This window comes from Augochlora pura, chromosome 1 (assembly GCF_028453695.1).
Source record: "Augochlora pura isolate Apur16 chromosome 1, APUR_v2.2.1, whole genome shotgun sequence".
In the NCBI taxonomy this organism is placed as follows: domain Eukaryota; kingdom Metazoa; phylum Arthropoda; class Insecta; order Hymenoptera; family Halictidae; genus Augochlora; species Augochlora pura.
In genome coordinates, this window is record NC_135772.1 from 12,760,178 (window position 1) to 12,778,832 (window position 18,655).

The window sequence follows — 18,655 nt, forward strand, 5'->3', positions numbered from 1 at the left end:
TTTAAGTATTTTTAATTTCATATAGTTTTTGTGTATGCAAAAAATAAAAACGGTTGTTACAGAAACAAATCTTAATAAAAGTGCATGGAAATTTTACAATAATTAACAACATATCCCAAAGAAAAGACAACAAAGGAAACGGATACTCTTTAGAGGGTAAGAAATGCATGTAATGGGTTTAAACAATTTTATTTATTGGCGAACGTCATTACCACTGATTTTCAAGTCGACAGTCGTGCATAGAAAAGAAAAATAGAATGCGAATACTTACACCAGTCATAAGAAATATATACTTTCGTGTCAGTATGTCAGAGAGTAATAGTATTCGCAATTCTGGTTGATAAATTTGGGCGATTAATATTAAATACAAAATATATATGTATGTATGTATGTATATATATATGTATTTATAGCAGTAATATTATATCTTTCTATCTCTCACTCTCTCATAATATAATAACACATATCTCTTTGTAATATAGATAATCTTTCTTTGATTTTGCAAGGCCAGCATAGAAATCACACTAGATAATGGTAAACTTAGCCTTCCCCTAGATTTTAGACAAAGAGATCCCCTATCAAATTAGTCAATTAATTAAACGCACCTTGTATAGTACACAGATATAAAATTAACCTCTGTTAATTTATCATTTTTCATAAATACTGAATTTAATTCACGGTAATGGAAGTTCATTTAGATATCCATACCTAAGTATGACGCTTTACAATATTTGTTTTTCAAAAACGTTGAAATTTTTCTGCTGTGAAACATGACAGTTTACATTGAATAGATGTATTCTTTTACACACTAATGCTTTGTATTGCGCGAATATATTTTCATTAAAGGATTCAGCACATTAAAATTTGGAAGAAATTATATAAACATATGCTCGATATGTCCTTGCTTCAATACAGCCGTATTTTATATTACATCAATTGTTAACCTGTCTTTACAGAAATTATTTGAAGTGACCATTTTCGGATTTTCGAAAAATGAGTAATTGGAAGACAGAAATTGGGCTGCATTTTTTAAACAAGGCCATATAAATTATTTCCTTATTTTTAGTCTGTTGGATCCACAAATGAAGTTTACACGTTCTGAAATGCACTGTGCAATAACATTGACAAAAAGAAGAAACTGTGATACATATTTTAAGGATTCGTGATGCTTTTTGCAATTCATTAATTCAGCAATGTATGCATACTAAAGATTAGAATTGCCATCTCCTTCGGTTTATGATAGCAAATTGTTTTAGTTTTCTAATTCCAGTTTTCGATTAAAGTAATTCAATCTTCAATCTTTAATGTAATAGTTTTAAAAAATATGTAGGCATTTTTTACACAGTATGAACAATATTAAATCGTTTACTTTTGTATGTAAAAAGGTTGTAATCCCGATTGTGTTTTACAAATATCATAAAATCTGAAGACATATTCTAGTATTCAGTCTGAAATGACAGCATCGTGAAAATATGAAGATCGTAAATCCTATAAAATATAGTGGATATAATTTTTAGAACAGTTGAAAATAGCATTATTGCAAACTTTACGATAATCGCTAATTCAAATGCTTGTTTTTAGAGGCGCATTTTACTTAATGATTTTAGCCGGCGTTACAAAGATCATTATTTAAAAGAAGTTTAAGATAAATTGTTACTATTAGTGTTTTGGCGATTTACTTTACATAAAGTTTTCATGAACTACATATTTTCTCGTAATTCGAATTCAGAATTAATGGCTTTCCGATTTGAAAGTAATGCAAAAAATTTCATTAGTTTATATCGGAAAATCAAATTTTTCATCAGGATGGAGAAATGCGTTATATTTTAAAACGACATTGTTTAGGCAGTGATAATTGTGATATACCTGCAAAATATTTGTAAAGGCATACAAAGTTTCATTGAAATTCAGAATAATTGTACTCGTAGAAAAAAACTTTCGATCAAGAAAAATATGTTGTCTTATACATAAATTTCAGAGGCAAATATCGTTTGTAAAGGAATGTAGAAAACTAAGAGACGTAGATTTTACTATGATAAACTTTGGTATTATATATGAGTGAACTTTCATGTCCCTCTATCCTTTTCATTAACATTTCCCATCTTTCTGTATAGAAAGATAGTCGATTATTTACAAAGAAAAAAAAATATCTATAAAGGACAACGTGATTACAAATAATGATAAGAATAATCGTAATCATACTAATACCGTCAGTGAAAGATAATGAAAATAAAAAGTGCATCACTAAGCAGATGAATTACATTTAGTTTACGTTTGCGTAATTGTGAATAGTGAACGGTAATACGTATCCTATTCGTAACACTATTGACACATCGAGACGCTGTGTGCACTTAAACAATTTGGTGCAGCTACATAAATCATCGTAATCGTTCAAGTGGTTAGAAAACCAAATCTTACTCTAGGTTGGCTAACGTTACCGGAAGATTAATTAACGAGGCATTCGTATTTTCTAGAATTGTTGCAGACTAATACTAAAAAAACTAGTAATGGTTTTGGTAAATTTACCACAATAAATACTGAAACTAATGATACATATCCTTGATTCAACGCTGGACGTCAGAAATATATTGATAAAACACATTTCTGAAGCCCATAATTAGTTGTTACAAGTTGATACACGTATCACACGCTTTATACTGTTTTACGGGTCAATATGCACGTCCCTCGTAATATAACAATACGACGACAGCATATATTACATCATATACATATATATGTATATACAGGATCCCTCAAAAATTTCAGAACGGTCGATTATTCAAGAAACGAAACATTTTTTTAAAATCATGTTTGAGACGAAAGTGTCAATGACCATTATGGCCATTAAATAAAATGTTTAATATCTCTATGCTTCTGTCTAAAACATGTTTTCCGAAATATTCTTTTTCGGAAACAATTGACCGTTCTGTGACTTTTGGAGGATCCTGTATAGTATTTATGAACATTTAATTACAGACAAAATGTATCATATTCGATTCTATGTGTTTACACTTAGTTTCGAAAATGCTAAATCTAAAGGCCATTTTACTTGTTTGATACTAGCGTTTTCTAATAATATAATGACAAGATGCATCTATTTCTTTGAATTTTTCTATCTACATTCACGTTCCCACGTGTTCACGTGATCATTTACTTGTAATTATATTGACTATTAGAGGTCAACTTACGCATATTAATAAATTAATAGATAAATAATATGGTTTAAATTGAAACAAGTATTATACTACAAGTAACAATTAGCTCCGCTGCAAATATCTCGAAAGACGCGTTGCTATAATTATATATCGCAGACTCACTTTTATTTCCTGTCTAAATACCATTCACTGACAATGCCTCTTTTGACATTCCTTTTGTACGAATTTCTACCTAATTCAAGTTCAACCATATCAGTTAAAATCAAACATAAAGCCTTTCGATTGCAAATTTCACACTTTCAGAAAGCAGGTACGGAAAGTTGTTTCTTTTTTTCAATAGAAGCAATTCCGAAAAAAAAGTAAGAGTGTATACAAAGTTCTCAACTACTGCACCTAATTAATGAATAAAATCTAAGGATAGTAACAGGAAGTTACTCGCCAATATAGATGTACTAAAGACATGGTAAAATAACATTTAAACTGTAGACGTTTGCTGATTGTTGTTGTCCAATGGAATACTTGTCGAACAATCCTTTAGCAGCGCCCGTAACCGCAGAATTTCTTTTGAAGCAGCTGCAAGATCCGATTGCAAATGGAGCTCCTTCTCACGTAGACGTTTTATGTCACGTTGACAAGTCTGAAATACCATGTTATGTGTTAGTGACTATAAAACACGAATTATATTATAAAAGGTCGAAAAATTTAGATATACGTTTTCCTCAGTTAAATAAATCATCCTATTATTTGTTCTACTTGAAACGTTTTCTTCTACTAATTTGAATAAATTTTAATTAAATGTGAAAACAGAAAATTTCATCTATTCTTATTTCTGTACATCTGATCTCTTTTTTTGAAGTCTAGGTCATTTGAAGATCAGAGTGTTACAGATCATTGAACTCGTCTTGATATCGGCTAATATTGTTGTGAAATCAAAAATAGATTAGACCATTCGGAAAATCAAGAAGATTTTCCCATTTAGTGTATACATTAAATTTTTGATTCTTTCTCGTTTAATCAAGTTTCTATTCAATTTTTATTACCGTTTCTATTGAAATTGTTCAACCTTTTTTCTAAGGATAATAGCTATCTTTGCTTACCACATTCTGCCTCAGCAAATCTAACTTGTCGCACTTAAGCCTGGTAACTTCCATCCTCAAGTTCTCATTTTCCAGGACACCGTCCTTAGTGGTGCATCGTGCGGTTTCGTGAGTCTCTGCAGAACTCATCGATTCAAGGCCAGTATCGCTATCCGGATATACAGCCTGATCGAGCTCCAATTCACTATTCAACGAACTGTCGTCACTTTCGGAGATGACGCGTTGCGTGGTCTCCGTTTTTTCTGACCTCTCCTGTTTCCGCAGGTTTTCGTGCGTTAGTCTCTGGACAGGCTGTACAGGAGCTTTGTCCACGATCGTCGTGTCATTGTTGGCGCTAACCGACACGGTCGATTCTCTGCGATCTACCTCGTCCTGTTGCAGAGTAGCTAAACTGCTATCTTGATTGTCTGTGTTGGACAAACTACTGTCCTGACTTCCTAAACTAGGGCTTCCGCGTTCCGAATCCCTTCGAAGGGTCAAATCGGGGGAACCCAAGGGACTTGATGGTTCTACCGAACGCTTCCCACTAATCTTCGTAGTAGACTGTCGATTACTGGGCGGACTGGGCTCGGACTGACCCTTCTTTGATAATTGTTGCGGCACACTCTCCGTCGACGCGTTTCTAACACGTGATATCAAAGCTTTCCGAACCGTTTCAATGAATCTGGAACCGCTGCCTCCGCTTCCGGAACCTGATGTGTCGCTTGCTGTTGGACTCACTGGACAATTTCCTCCGAATCCTAATCCAGGACCTCCTAATCCGATCGCTCCCCCAAGAAACTCAGCGGTCTTGGCTTGCAACTCTTCTGTTAGGGACTCCAAAAGTGCTGATCTTGTCCTTAGCTGTGCATTCAAAATTGAATTCGTTAGTAGGTTCAAGTATTAAAAAGGGGTAGATTGAACTTCAATCTCGCAAAAAATCAACTAATAACTAAACTACGCTTGTGTATACGAAGAATAGTTTACAGAATTTAGAAATGTTGATCAATGTTCGCAAAAAAAACTTTGTATAAAAATCCGTGGTCTACCTAATAAGTACAATTAGGTCCAACATTGTTTCGGCTTATATAAAGGAAGATCAGTTTTAGTGAATTTTTAAATACAAAATTCTGATTATTTGTTATGTCCAAATTAAGAAAATTTAAGGAAATTAATTACCTCCAGTTTTGAGAACTTCTCGGCTTTGTACGCGGCATTTTCAGCATTCACCAACTTCGTTAAAAGGAATTCCTTGAATTCGACTCCACGCAAAAACACAGTTGGCGTTGGCAAAGCTGGCCCGAACCATGGAACGTCGTTTCGCGCAGTCACACTCACTTTATACCTACATTTGGAATAAATAAACAACAGGTTAAAAATATTTCACGATGATGTAACTGTTGATCTGTGATCGAAGACAAAGAGGATTATTTGTTCTGTTACTTGGCGAAATTCGGCGAAGGATTTAACGAGTTTTGCAGCTATTCATATCGATCATTTCGAGCCGTCGTATTTTTTAATAAACTTTTTAAATATTAATTTTTGAACAATGAAGAGTACAAACTGAAAATATTGAAGTAAGACACACGGTAAAAATCAAAAAGACATAAGATTAAAAAAGTAAAAATTTTAGAAAATAGTAAGGTGAAATTTGAGTATAGTGTACATATTTCGAAACAATGATCGAATTTTACAGTAAAGAAATAATTACAACAGCGTTATTTTGTCACTTCATGAGTCGCCACGTTTCTGAATATACAATATTTTACGATAACAGAGTAGTAATATTTTTATCATGATTATAACCATGCAATACATATATTTAATGTACTTCACCGAGACAAACAAATAAGTTAGAGCAATGTGCGCTATGCAGTGCAATCCACTGTATTTTAAGGAGCCGCCTGTTTAAGCTCCGGAACCATGATTTCGTAACTGATACATTCGGATTTCTCGGTGCCATACTATGCAAACATTATACATACATACGAATCTAAGAATATACCTCGTATTGGAAGTGCAGGGGTCGACGACTTGTACCACGATGAATGCGTGTAAGAAGTGACTGGCAATCATATCTGGGCTGAAAGGTGTTGCCTCCTCTTGGAATATTATTGCAACGATGTCATTACCGATATGTCTTTTGCGCTGTAATTGCTGAGAGTCTCCCAGACTGTACGGAAGAAGAGAAGCAACGTGGAAGAGAACTTCTCGTCCGCGGAATATTTCATACACCGCGGAATCACCGGTTTGTCCATGTCGAGTATCTAAACCTCCGCGATATCTGCAACATTCAACGTGTAAGTTTTAGCGACAGTTTGAAATCTATTATCAAAGTTATAAAATTGCTATAGAAAAACGTCTTGACTAACTGCAAAACTGCATATATCGATATTTCGATGAAAAATAAGGAATTTCCCTCAAAGCGATTTGATGTTTCCAATAATTGTAAAATGAAAAAGTTTGTCTAGTTATTCCCGCATTAATTTATCATTATCGAAGATATTTATAGCCATCCGGAAACATTTTGCGTTTTTCAATCTGGCGAATATTCAAATTCGATTGCTCCAACTTATATCAATTCACGATTTGTTATTCCTTGAATTTAGATAACTGGAATAAATATCCAATAATTTGTAGAATAGCAAGAAGTAACAGATAATATGCTCAATTCGCGACGAAGTAGATTCGAAAAATTGTGCCCTGCAGTGTGTGCAAGTCCGCTGGAACGAAAGTGTTAAAGAGACTGCAGCGTTTTCTGTATCAGCGTCCGAGTGTATAAGAAATGTGCACATACATTTATTTTTGCCGAGTAAGCAAGGATCGCTGGGGTTACAACCCGAAGAGTCAGAGTTCTACGAGAAGAATATTGCGGGGTCGTGTAAACGTAGTGTCTACCGCATACACTATCAATGAATCGTACAGCTACTACAGATGTTCTATTACGTCATTACTTATTTTCACTGCAAGGATTACGATCTATTTGCAAGCCTACAACGGTTGGTTTTATTTTCTCACGAGGTACCGAAATAGCATACATACTATACGTATATTCATTAGAGTAATTCAATATTTACAACCACAAAATATAATTTTTCTTCTAATGAACTAGAAAGTAACCATATCTATTCAATCCGATGATCTTCACTCAGTATGCAAATGTCCAGAAGAATTAAACGTTAATAGTAAAATTAAAGGATGATTGAATCGTAAAATTTATTTTTTGTTGCTTAGGATATCCTTTCTACAATAAAAAATCAATTCAGCGAAACTAGAGGTATGTATTTCTGGATAACGGCATTATTTTCATTAAGTTGGAATAAAATGTTAATTTCAGTAGTTATTACAAGTAAAGAGTGTAACTTTTTAAAAATGTACACGATTGGAAACTGAATTATTCGCGTTTAGTAACTCACCCTTTGTGATCCTTCAAATCGATCTTCTGACCTAACAAGTCAAGAAACTCTTGGAAAGCTGGTGTAATTTGCCTGTTCCCAAAAAGCTCTTCTTCCGTCACTTGGCCGGCACGTTGATGAAGAACGCCGAATTTAAACCTCGATACGAGAGCGTGTTCATCGTATCGTGCTATCAGCGTACCAGCACCGGAACAGACAACAGGCATCAGCGTGCTCACGTTCAGGGATTCGTTGATTGCCTGTAAAAAAAAGAAGGTCTTAGTCATATTGCGAACGTATCGTATCAGTAGATGCGAGGAACAAACTGTGTATCGGAGTTTAAAAAAAGCTTTCTCAAATGTTCACAGAGAAGCTAATACTGCATATACCGTTAGCGTAAAAAGTATTCGCACACTCTATTTCCGATTTTCTACAAATTGCCGATATCTGAACCGTTACAATTTCATAAAAGCGTGTCGTGTACTGGAGACACGGTCTTTCTGGACTGATCTTAACGTAGATTTGAAAATTGAAGCCTCCTTTTTAAAATAGCTCCGAAAACTTGGATGCAGAGTTTCTTTTAGTCACTCTATCGATTGAAGGTGTCCTGCCTGCTTTACGGTAAAACAAAGTTTACGAGGGCTGTGCGCGACCAGTCTTATCCCTCGGTTCTGTTTAATACAACGAGTAACAAATTTCTTACATTAAGTTTTAAGAGGTCGTTGTAAAGGTTGTAGTGCAACAATCTTCGAACTCGCGGTTGATTTTTTGGCGCAACAAATTTTCCAATAGTTTTGTGCACGTTTCAATTTATAACATATTCGAGAAAACCTGCGTCTTCATTTTTCCGTTTGTTATAAAGTAAAAGCATGATAGAGAGAACCGATTGATGAATTATGAAGGGTTAAACCAAACTTTAAAATAAGTCCAGATTTATCACGGTAAGACTCTTTGTTAAGAAATTCTAATATCTAAAATATTGACAATTTGCCAGAACTCTGAAATACAATGTACGAATAGTTTTTACACTGACTGTATCTGTAAACTTAACCGTTGTCAAGGCATGAATCGTGCAAAATGAAGTCTAAACCGTTACAGGTGACTGGTAGAAACGATATATCACTGACATGAGAAGATAGAAAGTGGTCAATTAAGTATCGTTAGCAAGCGAAAAATAAGAATTTTGGACAGTGAAAGGAGGCCATTAAAAGAGTATCTGAGGAGCTCTATACTTTTTACGACTTTCGTATCAACCAAGAAGGAAAAGTGTAAAAAGGGACCAGTGGTTAACGTGAAAATTCTGAGGAAATGGATCAATGTTCCATCGGGAAAATAGTCTAAAGAAATTTTCCATAAGTGTAGTACCATGCAAGAATTCGAGACTTGCGTTTTCAACGTCGAAGAAATAAAAAAAAAGATAAACTGTTTCAGAATGATAAAATTAATGTATAAATATTACTCGTGTGAACAGTTTTAAGTTAGCTACATATATTATTTTGAGTAACGATGGCAAATGGGTAATGTCATAGCTGTCAGTGAGTCGTATCGAGTGCTCAGTTATTTAAATAGACATAGGAAGGCGACACGTGCGTTCACATTACAAAGGAAATCTATTTAAAAAAAGAATTGTTTCGACACATATCAAGTCAACGTGTTCCACGCAAACGTAAATATAGAAAAAGAAAATGAGAAATGGTGGAAACGTTTCGCAAGAAGACTGATTGCTACCATGGAAAAATTAAAATTACAGAAAACTATTACAGAAATATAGTAATCGTGTTTCGACACGGTCAGTGCCATTAATTACGGAGCTATTTTAAACGGTCATGTAATGTGCAAATTTCCTATGCTCTGATAAACGAATAAAACTAGGAAGAGACAACTATTTTACGACTCTAAATTAAGGGCAATTAGAAGAATGATACGAATCGCGTTCTCGCAACGAGACTTTGTGATACATGTCAACTATGAATCATTGCTTCAAACGATTTCACGAAGAGAAAGAAAGTTTTTCGCTTAAACCATTTTTACTATTCGAATTATCATCGTTTTGCCAATTGTGTTATAACGTTGCATTAGCTCTAGAAATCGGTATGAAATTATGCAGCGGACATTGTAAAAATCGTGCAATTTATACTGTTTTTATAAAGAATATAATAAAATATCTTGAACCAAATTAAAATGATTTTTTAAATTCGGTCAGATTAGAATTACTGAATGTTACAGAAATTCTCCTGACTTTTTAAGTAACAAAACTGTATTGGAAAAGTTTTAAGCTGCGCTGAATTTGTCAAGTATTATTCAAACGACAGGCACAGTTTCCATTTCTTGAGGAGGACAGGGAATAATTAAAAGATAAATCGTGTCAGTTTGTGGGATCGTTAAAAATCGTAGGAGTTTCTCTTCTGTGGGAGACGATCTTCTAAGGGGGAATTCCAGAGTGGTGAAAGCATTAAACAAAAGAACACTCGCACGTATCGGACATAGAGGAAGAGACACTTCACCTTGACCATTTTCGCGGGTGATGGATTCCGGCCGAGGTTTGCGGCTGGTACTAATTCGTGAGTCGAGCCTGCTCGCAATCGTAACAGGACTCGCCAATGCTCCTGTCCGGCAACCGTTTCGGCCTTCACCGAGACGAGGACCGGCCCGTTCTCTCCGTCCCTTCCCACCAGGTTCACGTGCTCCTGCAAAAAGAACAGAAAAAGTTGAAACGAAGCAGGGCCTTTTACGATCGAGGGCGGTCGACAAGTCGCGATCGTGGCCCATGCGAAATGCGATAACTACTGTTCGTCGATTCTGTCGCTCTTGTCTCGCGGGCATTTGATACAACATAACAAGAGAACTTTCGAATCGGTCCTGAAAGAATGATTACGACAGAATTCGAATTAAGACGAAATGAGCAGCTGCAATTACCAACGGTAGAAATATTTCGTTATGCCCGCAGAAGGTTGCAACGGTTTTAAAAGAATAATGATTCCGTCAAAGTGAGCAATTGACATTTTAAACAGTGAGCAGATTTCATTAAATCCATCAAACGTTGAATCATTAATGATTGCGACAAAATTCGAATTACGACAAAATGGGTAGCTATAACTTCAAACAGTAGGAAGATTTCATTACGATCACTACATCTGTTGAGAGAATAACGTTGGCGATGAAATTATTATTATGGCAAAGTGTGCAGCTGCAAATTTAAACAGCTAAAATATTTCATTATATCTAGCAAATATTAAATCGGTTTCAAAAGAATAACGTTTGCGATAAAATTGGAATTATGACATAATAAGCAGCCGGAGTTTGAAGGAGTGGAAAGCTTTTCTTATGTTCAGTTTATTGAAATCGTCAGGGAAAGAAACTTCTGCTTCCCTGAAATCGAGGCAAAGAAGTTTCATTTCGCATTAAGCTGTCTAGTTATAAAGCTCGAGGTGGCTACGTAATAAATGAAATAAGCGTCCTTTGCGAGTGGAATCATAGAGGTGGAACAGAAATTTGTCCACTTTGTGAAAGGTTTAAAAGTGAAGCAAAGTAAGAATGTAATTACAGTCCCTTACTTCGCTCTGTCCTTTTCACGTGCACAATTCTAGCTCCGTTCTCTAGACTCGATTCACGGTTCAAGAAAGCGTTGCTCTCCAAGCGCATTATTTACACCCGCAATAAGAACAGGATGCGTGCACGTATGCGAACACAATGAGCTTGCAAATTTATGCGGTGACGTATCAACGCGAAAAATATAGTACTTACGGGGAGCGATCTAACCCTGCTATCAGTTGAAAAACTATAATTTCTACGTGTTATGCGAGATGATTGTTCGAAACCAGGTATGTATATCCGAAGGAGTGAGAGATCCAGACTGTGGATTTTACTCGTTTATGGCGAAAAACGACTAGGTAAAACAATGGAAGCATTACAGCATCTTGAAAATACTGAAACTAGTAAGAAAAGAAATACGCAGTTCTTTGCAACTGATGTAGAAAACATTTATTTTGCATGCAGAACCGCAGTCTGGTAAGATCTGCGTTTGTTTCACTTGCGTAGTAACATTTGGAAATGAATTATAAATCACAACCTTTTCGCAGCGTCGATAACAAATGAAGAATGTGTTTTTCTGTGCACCGGAGCCTATGCGGTAATTTGTATGTATCTTCGGAACAACTCGAAACGAATGCAAGCGCGTATAAAAATAGTGTGTTACGAGAGGTTCTGTCGTAAGAAAAACTAGTATCGCTTGAAATTTTATGTTCTCGCCGGAGGGGTTCCGCATTTTGTAAAAACATGACAACCCTGGGAGAAGTGTTGATAGTGCAACGGTGCCCGGGGTATTCCGCTGTGAATTCTTTTTCAGCCCGCGCCAGACACCAACTCTTGAACCCATTGCTCTATGTAATGTTGTGCATAAAGGGGAAAGAGAGTGAAGGAAGTAACGGAGGCGCGGTGGGGAAAAGTTCTTAAGCTGCGGAATTTATGTCGGACGGCGGCAAGACTACGGTATCTTATGCCCGGGAATATCTCTCCGTCGTATTTCTATTTTCCAATTTGTGGAGAACACTTGTAACACTTTCGAAACGAACGTTTCATAGTGTAATCATTTCTCACTTATAGACTGAACACACTTCGCGGTATTAAAACAATCGTATCGAAAGTTTCGAACATGGGGACACGTAGTTGTGTACACGGAGAGCGCGCGCAATATTTGTTAATTTACAGAAACAATTTTTCAATCAATCCCTAGAGCGAGTGAATGTATTTCCCTTGCGATTAAGTTGGCGAGGTCGCCGAATGCATAAATCTTTTCTTCGCTGAAGCTCCCGTTCTCCTTCCTTTCTTCTACGCGCAATTTTCACTTTATACCTTTGCCTTTTCTTCTGCCTTCATTTCCTTGGTCTGTCTACTACTAGCTCGGCTAATCTACTTACTCTGATCTACGCTTTGGTTGTTCTATTTTATCTGCTTTCGTTCCATTCGCTTAATCCGCTCATCCACGTTCTTTCCATTCGCTCGCATGTTCTTTGGCCAACTGCAACGACCTAAGTCACTACCTGTTCTCAATAATAGACGGAGCTAATTCTTCTCGCGATCGGTTTTGTTCGATACGTGTAATTTTCATAATTTTGCTTAGGTTTCGATGAATAACGTTGTTTTTGCTTCAGTGCCTAAAGCTAAGAGCAATATAGGTTATTTAAACCTAACAAATACGTTAACATCGTCTTTTACAATGCTTGTCAGTTCGTAATCGTTTTATATTTCATTTGAAAAGAAATCCATAAGCCTGTTGGTAAAAATGTGTTAGCCGACCAGGTATTGTTAAAAGTTTCACGTGGAACATATAATTTGTTCTTGTAGGTGCAAAACATCTAATGCAGCCAGGTTTTTCTTGTTCCGTCTTGGCATACTTTTACTGCACGATTCAGTTGGGAAGCAAGTTCCCTCGTAATGAAAAGGCCACCATTTCTTGAAATCATCCGCTTGTTTAACTTCTATGACACTCGCATTTCGCATTACGTATTTCACGGTGCTTCATTTTTGTCGCAACTTTTACGTTCTCGCTTTACGTCGGCAAAATTTCTGTCATCTGAGAAAACATCAGGCCTACCAATGTCTCGATTTAAAGAAAACGATTCAGACTACCAGGTCTTCTTTAATTATTCTACTCTAAATTCATTAGCTTCGAAATTCTATTACAAAAATGTAACATTGAACACTTCGAACGAGGTATCTTTCAGGTGCATCATAATTTTTGAAAACAAATATCGCTTACAGTTTTTTTTATCCATTATCATAATTCTTACAAATTGGTTCAATCACTTTTATGAAATCACTCTTATGATTTATTTATATACTCGCTGCCTGCACCGTTTGTAACTTGACGCCGATGCGAACCACATTCGTTGAGCCGCATAATCAGGTTCTTCTTCTTCTAGCATAATCTTTGATGAAGTTACGCTTGACCGTACGACGTTATCGTGGATCGCTGACATATTTACGACCATTCTTCGATGTTCTACTATTAGTTCCTGATCAGTGAGTTCTTGTAGAAAGTATTTAAATACATAATTGAGTCGGTGGGTTCAGAACGAGTGTAAGTCGGTTGTTTTTCCTTGGACACTGTGACATAGATGTAAAGGTTCGCCTTTCCTCTCATTATCGATGCTACGTTAAAAAGACGTCTAAACAAATAACGGCTATCGTCTATCTAATCTCCGAGAAATGTTCTTCTTAATAATAAATCTAATTAAACCCTGCACGTTTAGCTATGTCAAGTCAGTGCAGGAGAAGCATAATCAAAGAAGGATATCTTTATATTTAAAAGTAGAGATACTGCTTTATGCGTATGAGAAGTACAGCCTAATTAGTATGGAATATGTAAACAAGTTTCGTGCGTCGATAAATTGAATTCGACGATTACTTTCAATTTTATGAAATGACCGTATAATTGATCATTCATTGAAAAGCAGGAAGAAATCGCAGCAGTAGAAAAAGAAGTGCTAACTTTCTTTTATATATCTACGAGTTAGTTAAAATCATAGTGGCGTACGTTAGATTTTCCTCATTGTAAAAAACAGGAAACATTATTTACTAACATGTTGCTTACCAATTGAAACTAACCAATATATTACCAAATTAATTTATAGTAACTTTATAATTTATTTCGTTCATTTTTCTAACATTTTGTCATGCATAAATTACATTTTAAGACATAAGTCAAAATTTTCGAAGATGTCGCTTGCGTCACTATGGCTCTAATTCACTTATATTAATCTCAGATGTTTCTACTGTCGAATCACATTTTGATCTCTATTTAGCTCATTAAATATTAAATTAAACTCGTATTGAATTAATTTTCCATGTTTTTGGCTTTATAAAGTCATGATATAATCAATATTTAATAAATATTATAGCCTGTTATTTAAAAAGAAATACTGTTTCTCTTTTCCTTGAAAAATAGATAGAAAGTGCTGACTTACGCAGTGTCTGATCTCACCAATTCAATTGGAGAAAGCGTACTTGGCACCCTCTTGAATCTATGTATAATGATATTATAATGCATCGTCAGGTTATTTCTTCTTGAAAAATATTTAGGAATTCGTGGCTCATGCTAAACTTATTCATAAAAGCTGTATTCTATTAAATCAATTCTCAAGTAATGCTGGAAAAGTTCAAATTATAATACAAAAGTCAAAAAGAATAAACTTATAGAATAATGATTCGAATAATCAATAATTGTTATTCAAATAAAATATTTGACTAAAAAGGAATTCATTCGAATAATTATCTTAGAGAAATGTTTATTTGAAACGATTTGAATAACGCCCAACTCAACAATAAACAGACGTTTCCCCACTTGATAAATGAAAGGGAAGATATTATTGTATTTAACATACACATAAATAATGCTGTATGATTAAATTAATAAAGGATCATTAACTGAAATAGCTGATACGATATGATATTAATAATCGCTGCTAAGTAGAGTTCTTTCGCAAAATTACATTCATCTTTTTAGTTATCCTCATCTTTCAAATTTTTATTTCCATTTCGCTTACATTTTTCTAATTTCGTTTCTAGGAAAACGAAAGAGAAACTTCGGCATCGAGTGCGAGCCGAATGCCAGGTAAACGAATATTCGGAGGAGGATACAAAGAGAGATCATCTACGCGTTAAATTCTAGAAAACTGTGGCAAAGTCGGAGAAGCAGCGGCCTCTGAATACCAGCTATCATGGTGCACGGTTTCGTAGGTATACTAATTATAAGAAAAGACTAGTCTATCCATTCTCATTCCGGTGCTTCATCTAACCACGCCTCAGGTATTATTTCCGCGTTAAGCTTAATCGCAAAGTATAGTGCTGGCGAACGATTTTTAGAACGAAAGCGTTTACAAGCTTTGACTGAAATTTATGGTGGGCCAAATTGTTGGTAAAATTGGATATCTACGATGTATTTAGTCTGCGCTATACGAATCAGGTTATGAACAATTTCCACAACTGTATCTTTTGCTTTTTTATTCGTTCAACTAAATTGAACAATCTTTGAGTACCTGATGCTATAAAATCTAAGAAAATTCCTAAATACTCACGTAGTCAAAATTTGTTGTTTGTATTTTATAACGGAAATTCATGGGGTGTAATTACACTACAGCGCACGATCTCAAGTATGTAACGTACGCAGAATGGTTTAAATTACATTTTAAACTAGGGATATAAAATTAGCAACGATTAAATTAAACTGTTAACTGTTGATAAAATTTAATAACGATTAAAGTTTGTGTTTAGCAATTTAATTAAACCACACACGTCATTTTCTACTCGGATTTCTGATCGTAATGGAAGCAGAGAATTTGATGGCTTGCCTTTAACGTGTACACAGATACACAATAAGAATGCACGCTGTACTATATTTCAATTACATTGCAAACGCTCGTCGTTGCAGTAAATTCATTTAAAAGTTGTGTGTAACGTGTTTGGCGCATAAGCAAATAGAAACAGTTAATCTAGGCTCGCGATGAAGGGAATTAAATACACCCACGGATAGTTCTGAGGTATTAATCCGTGGACTACGTATCTTCGTAACTTCGCGAAATTTTTAAGAAACAAAAGTTAGTCGCTGTGGTAGTCGTTAATTAAAGTTGCGCAGACTTTACTCAATTTATTTTGAAAGAATACAAAGTTTCAGAAATCAGTAGAAACTCTCGCTTTCGTTTAATTAGAAGGAATTTGGTTGTTTATTTTTATATATTGAACAACAGGCCCAGAAAGTTGATTCTTTAAAAGTACGTTACATTTTACATGGTAACCACGTTGGTTGTTTTTCCGCAAAAACGAGAAAAAACTAACAAAAAAGATTATTTTGTTCATAAAAATCTTGTTGAGTGCCTGAAAAATCATGATTCCTAATTTTAGTCCTGTACAAAATCAATTAACTCTTTGATGGCTGAATTTGCGTACGCATGACTACGATAATCGATTCAGCACAGTTGTTTAACGTCTAAAAATAAATTTAATATGATTAACTGAAATACTTTAATTTTATGAAATTTTCGAATTTATTAGCACGGTCGTCAGTATTCGATTAATTCTTGTACACGTGTTTATTTTATTCCATACTCGCTTTTCCCGAGATCACAACATTTCGAGAACCTAAGTTCTATCGTACAGGAATTCCCAGCGTACGAGCGAGGCATCATCGATCACCATTTCACAATTTTCATGTGCCACGTACCAGAGGCCCCGTCGAAAAGATTTAAAAGAATGGAAGAGCAGTATCTTCCGTTATCTTGAAGTCGGCGGTATCCGAATAAACGTCGTGGAAATGCGGGGAAAGAAAATGTTCGAAGGAGCAAAGTAAGAAAGATGGAATCGCGTGGCGGAAAAGAGAATCTGACCGTGAACTACGCTCGGCGAAGACGGCATCCACATACAAACGATATGAAGGAAGAAGCGGGGACTGATGAGGAAGAGGGCAATCGGAAGAAAAGCAGAGGAGGTTTCTTAAAGCGGGCTCGGCTTGAAAATCGGGGATGTCGAAGAGGAGAGGAGAGTCCCTGTTTATATAGGCATTCCTTGTAGACGTAGACTATGAGAACGTTCCCACTCCCACGCCCGAAGTGCTCTTTTCCTTTCTCTGCGCTCCTCTTCGTCTCCTTTTCCGTCTATCTAACCCCATCCTCCTTTACTATATGCATTCGCCATTCTGTGTGTAGGCACATCTACATCGTTCGCACTCGTTGCCATACTCTATCTACAGGGTGATCGCGAAGTAGCTTTAGGTCAGACTTTAGGTCAGTTTAGAAGTTGAAATAATTGCTATCAGTACAGTTACTTGAAAAAAAGTAATTCGCTTGAGATTAAGCAATTTAAAATAATTAATTATTTCGTTATTTCTCTATTTCAACTTCGCCGAAGGTGATAATAATCAGCAAAATGTTTTATTTTATGAAATTTTTTGATCAATTTGTTTAAACCTAAAAGGTGTATACCAGCCACGTTAAACTAGTTTCATTATTATTTCAAATAACTTTTAAATTATATGTGTAGTCAATTAAAAATACGTAGTGTGGTTTCCGAAATTTCAAGGCTAACTTTCTCCTCTTAAATATTTTTCTTATCGCAGATCGGAAGTATTATATATTACGTTATAAAAAATTATGAACAGTTAAAGCGATCGTCGGGCTTCGTATCTGATGCATTTTGATTTTTTTCTAGCACGAAATATCAATTAGGAATTCTGTTTTTCTAAAAATACAATCTACTGTACAATAACAATGTTCGTTCTTAACACTGAAGTTTCTTTTCTATCTCAAATCTATGAAACTGCTAATTACGATTTTCTTCATACTGTGCTGCAAGATAATTAGCTAGTATAAAATGCCGTAATTAACGAAACTGCATACAATGTAGTTCGTGAAAATGAATCAATGCCATTGTCTAAGGCGGTAAGCTGTGGAGGTACTCGCAAAGTTTCAAGGTAGTATACTAATTAAAATTTCTTAGCAGCTTTTGTTTATTATTACGAGTTTTCAAATTTAACAGTATTCGACAGCAGTTAACATGGAGGTAGTAATGCTAATTTAACGAGTTAATTTGGCGTGTATTCCACTTGATTATTCTACGATTAAGATGTAGCACTGTATGCAGTGGAGCTCATTACATAGATATGAAAGGTAGAAAGATATGATCTAGCAAACGAATGCTATCAGTGATAAAAGTGGAGGGGAAGATCAATAGTAGCGATAATATTAAGAATGATCTCATACGGATAAAGTCGAAGTAATGTTTATGTAGTTGATTAAACACCTATCGTACTAGACTGATTTTGCTTTATTTCTCTTTATAATAGCATGGCCAATGAAAATAAACAGTAAAACAATTTTATAGCAAATTAAGATTTGTAGTAACAGTTACCACGACAGTTGAATTTCTTGTCTATTAACGGAAAAAATATTTTCTTCGTTTTCGATCAATACTATCGGAAATAATTTTCTCGTTCGAAATTAGAAGAATTTTACAACGAACGAACAAATTCTTTGTAAGT

At 35.2% G+C, this 18,655-nt stretch overlaps 1 protein-coding gene across 11 annotated transcripts in view; it reads right to left on the reverse strand.

Moving 5' to 3' along the window:
• Positions 1 to 173: 173 nt before the first annotated feature.
• The window catches only part of LOC144472927 (rap1 GTPase-activating protein 1), a 180,200-nt gene continuing 161,718 nt past the window's right edge, over positions 174 to 18,655 (reverse strand). For all 11 annotated transcript variants that reach the window (XM_078187010.1, XM_078186841.1, XM_078186928.1 and 8 more), the window contains 6 exons: positions 10,131 to 10,313; positions 7,648 to 7,886; positions 6,237 to 6,515; positions 5,411 to 5,576; positions 4,253 to 5,095; positions 174 to 3,792 (listed from right to left, as the gene is read on the reverse strand). In XM_078187010.1, the coding sequence (XP_078043136.1) occupies positions 3,631 to 3,792; positions 4,253 to 5,095; positions 5,411 to 5,576; positions 6,237 to 6,515; positions 7,648 to 7,886; positions 10,131 to 10,313 (1,872 nt within the window). In that variant the 3' untranslated portion in view covers positions 174 to 3,630. The remainder of the gene's footprint in view (positions 3,793 to 4,252; positions 5,096 to 5,410; positions 5,577 to 6,236; positions 6,516 to 7,647; positions 7,887 to 10,130; positions 10,314 to 18,655) is intronic.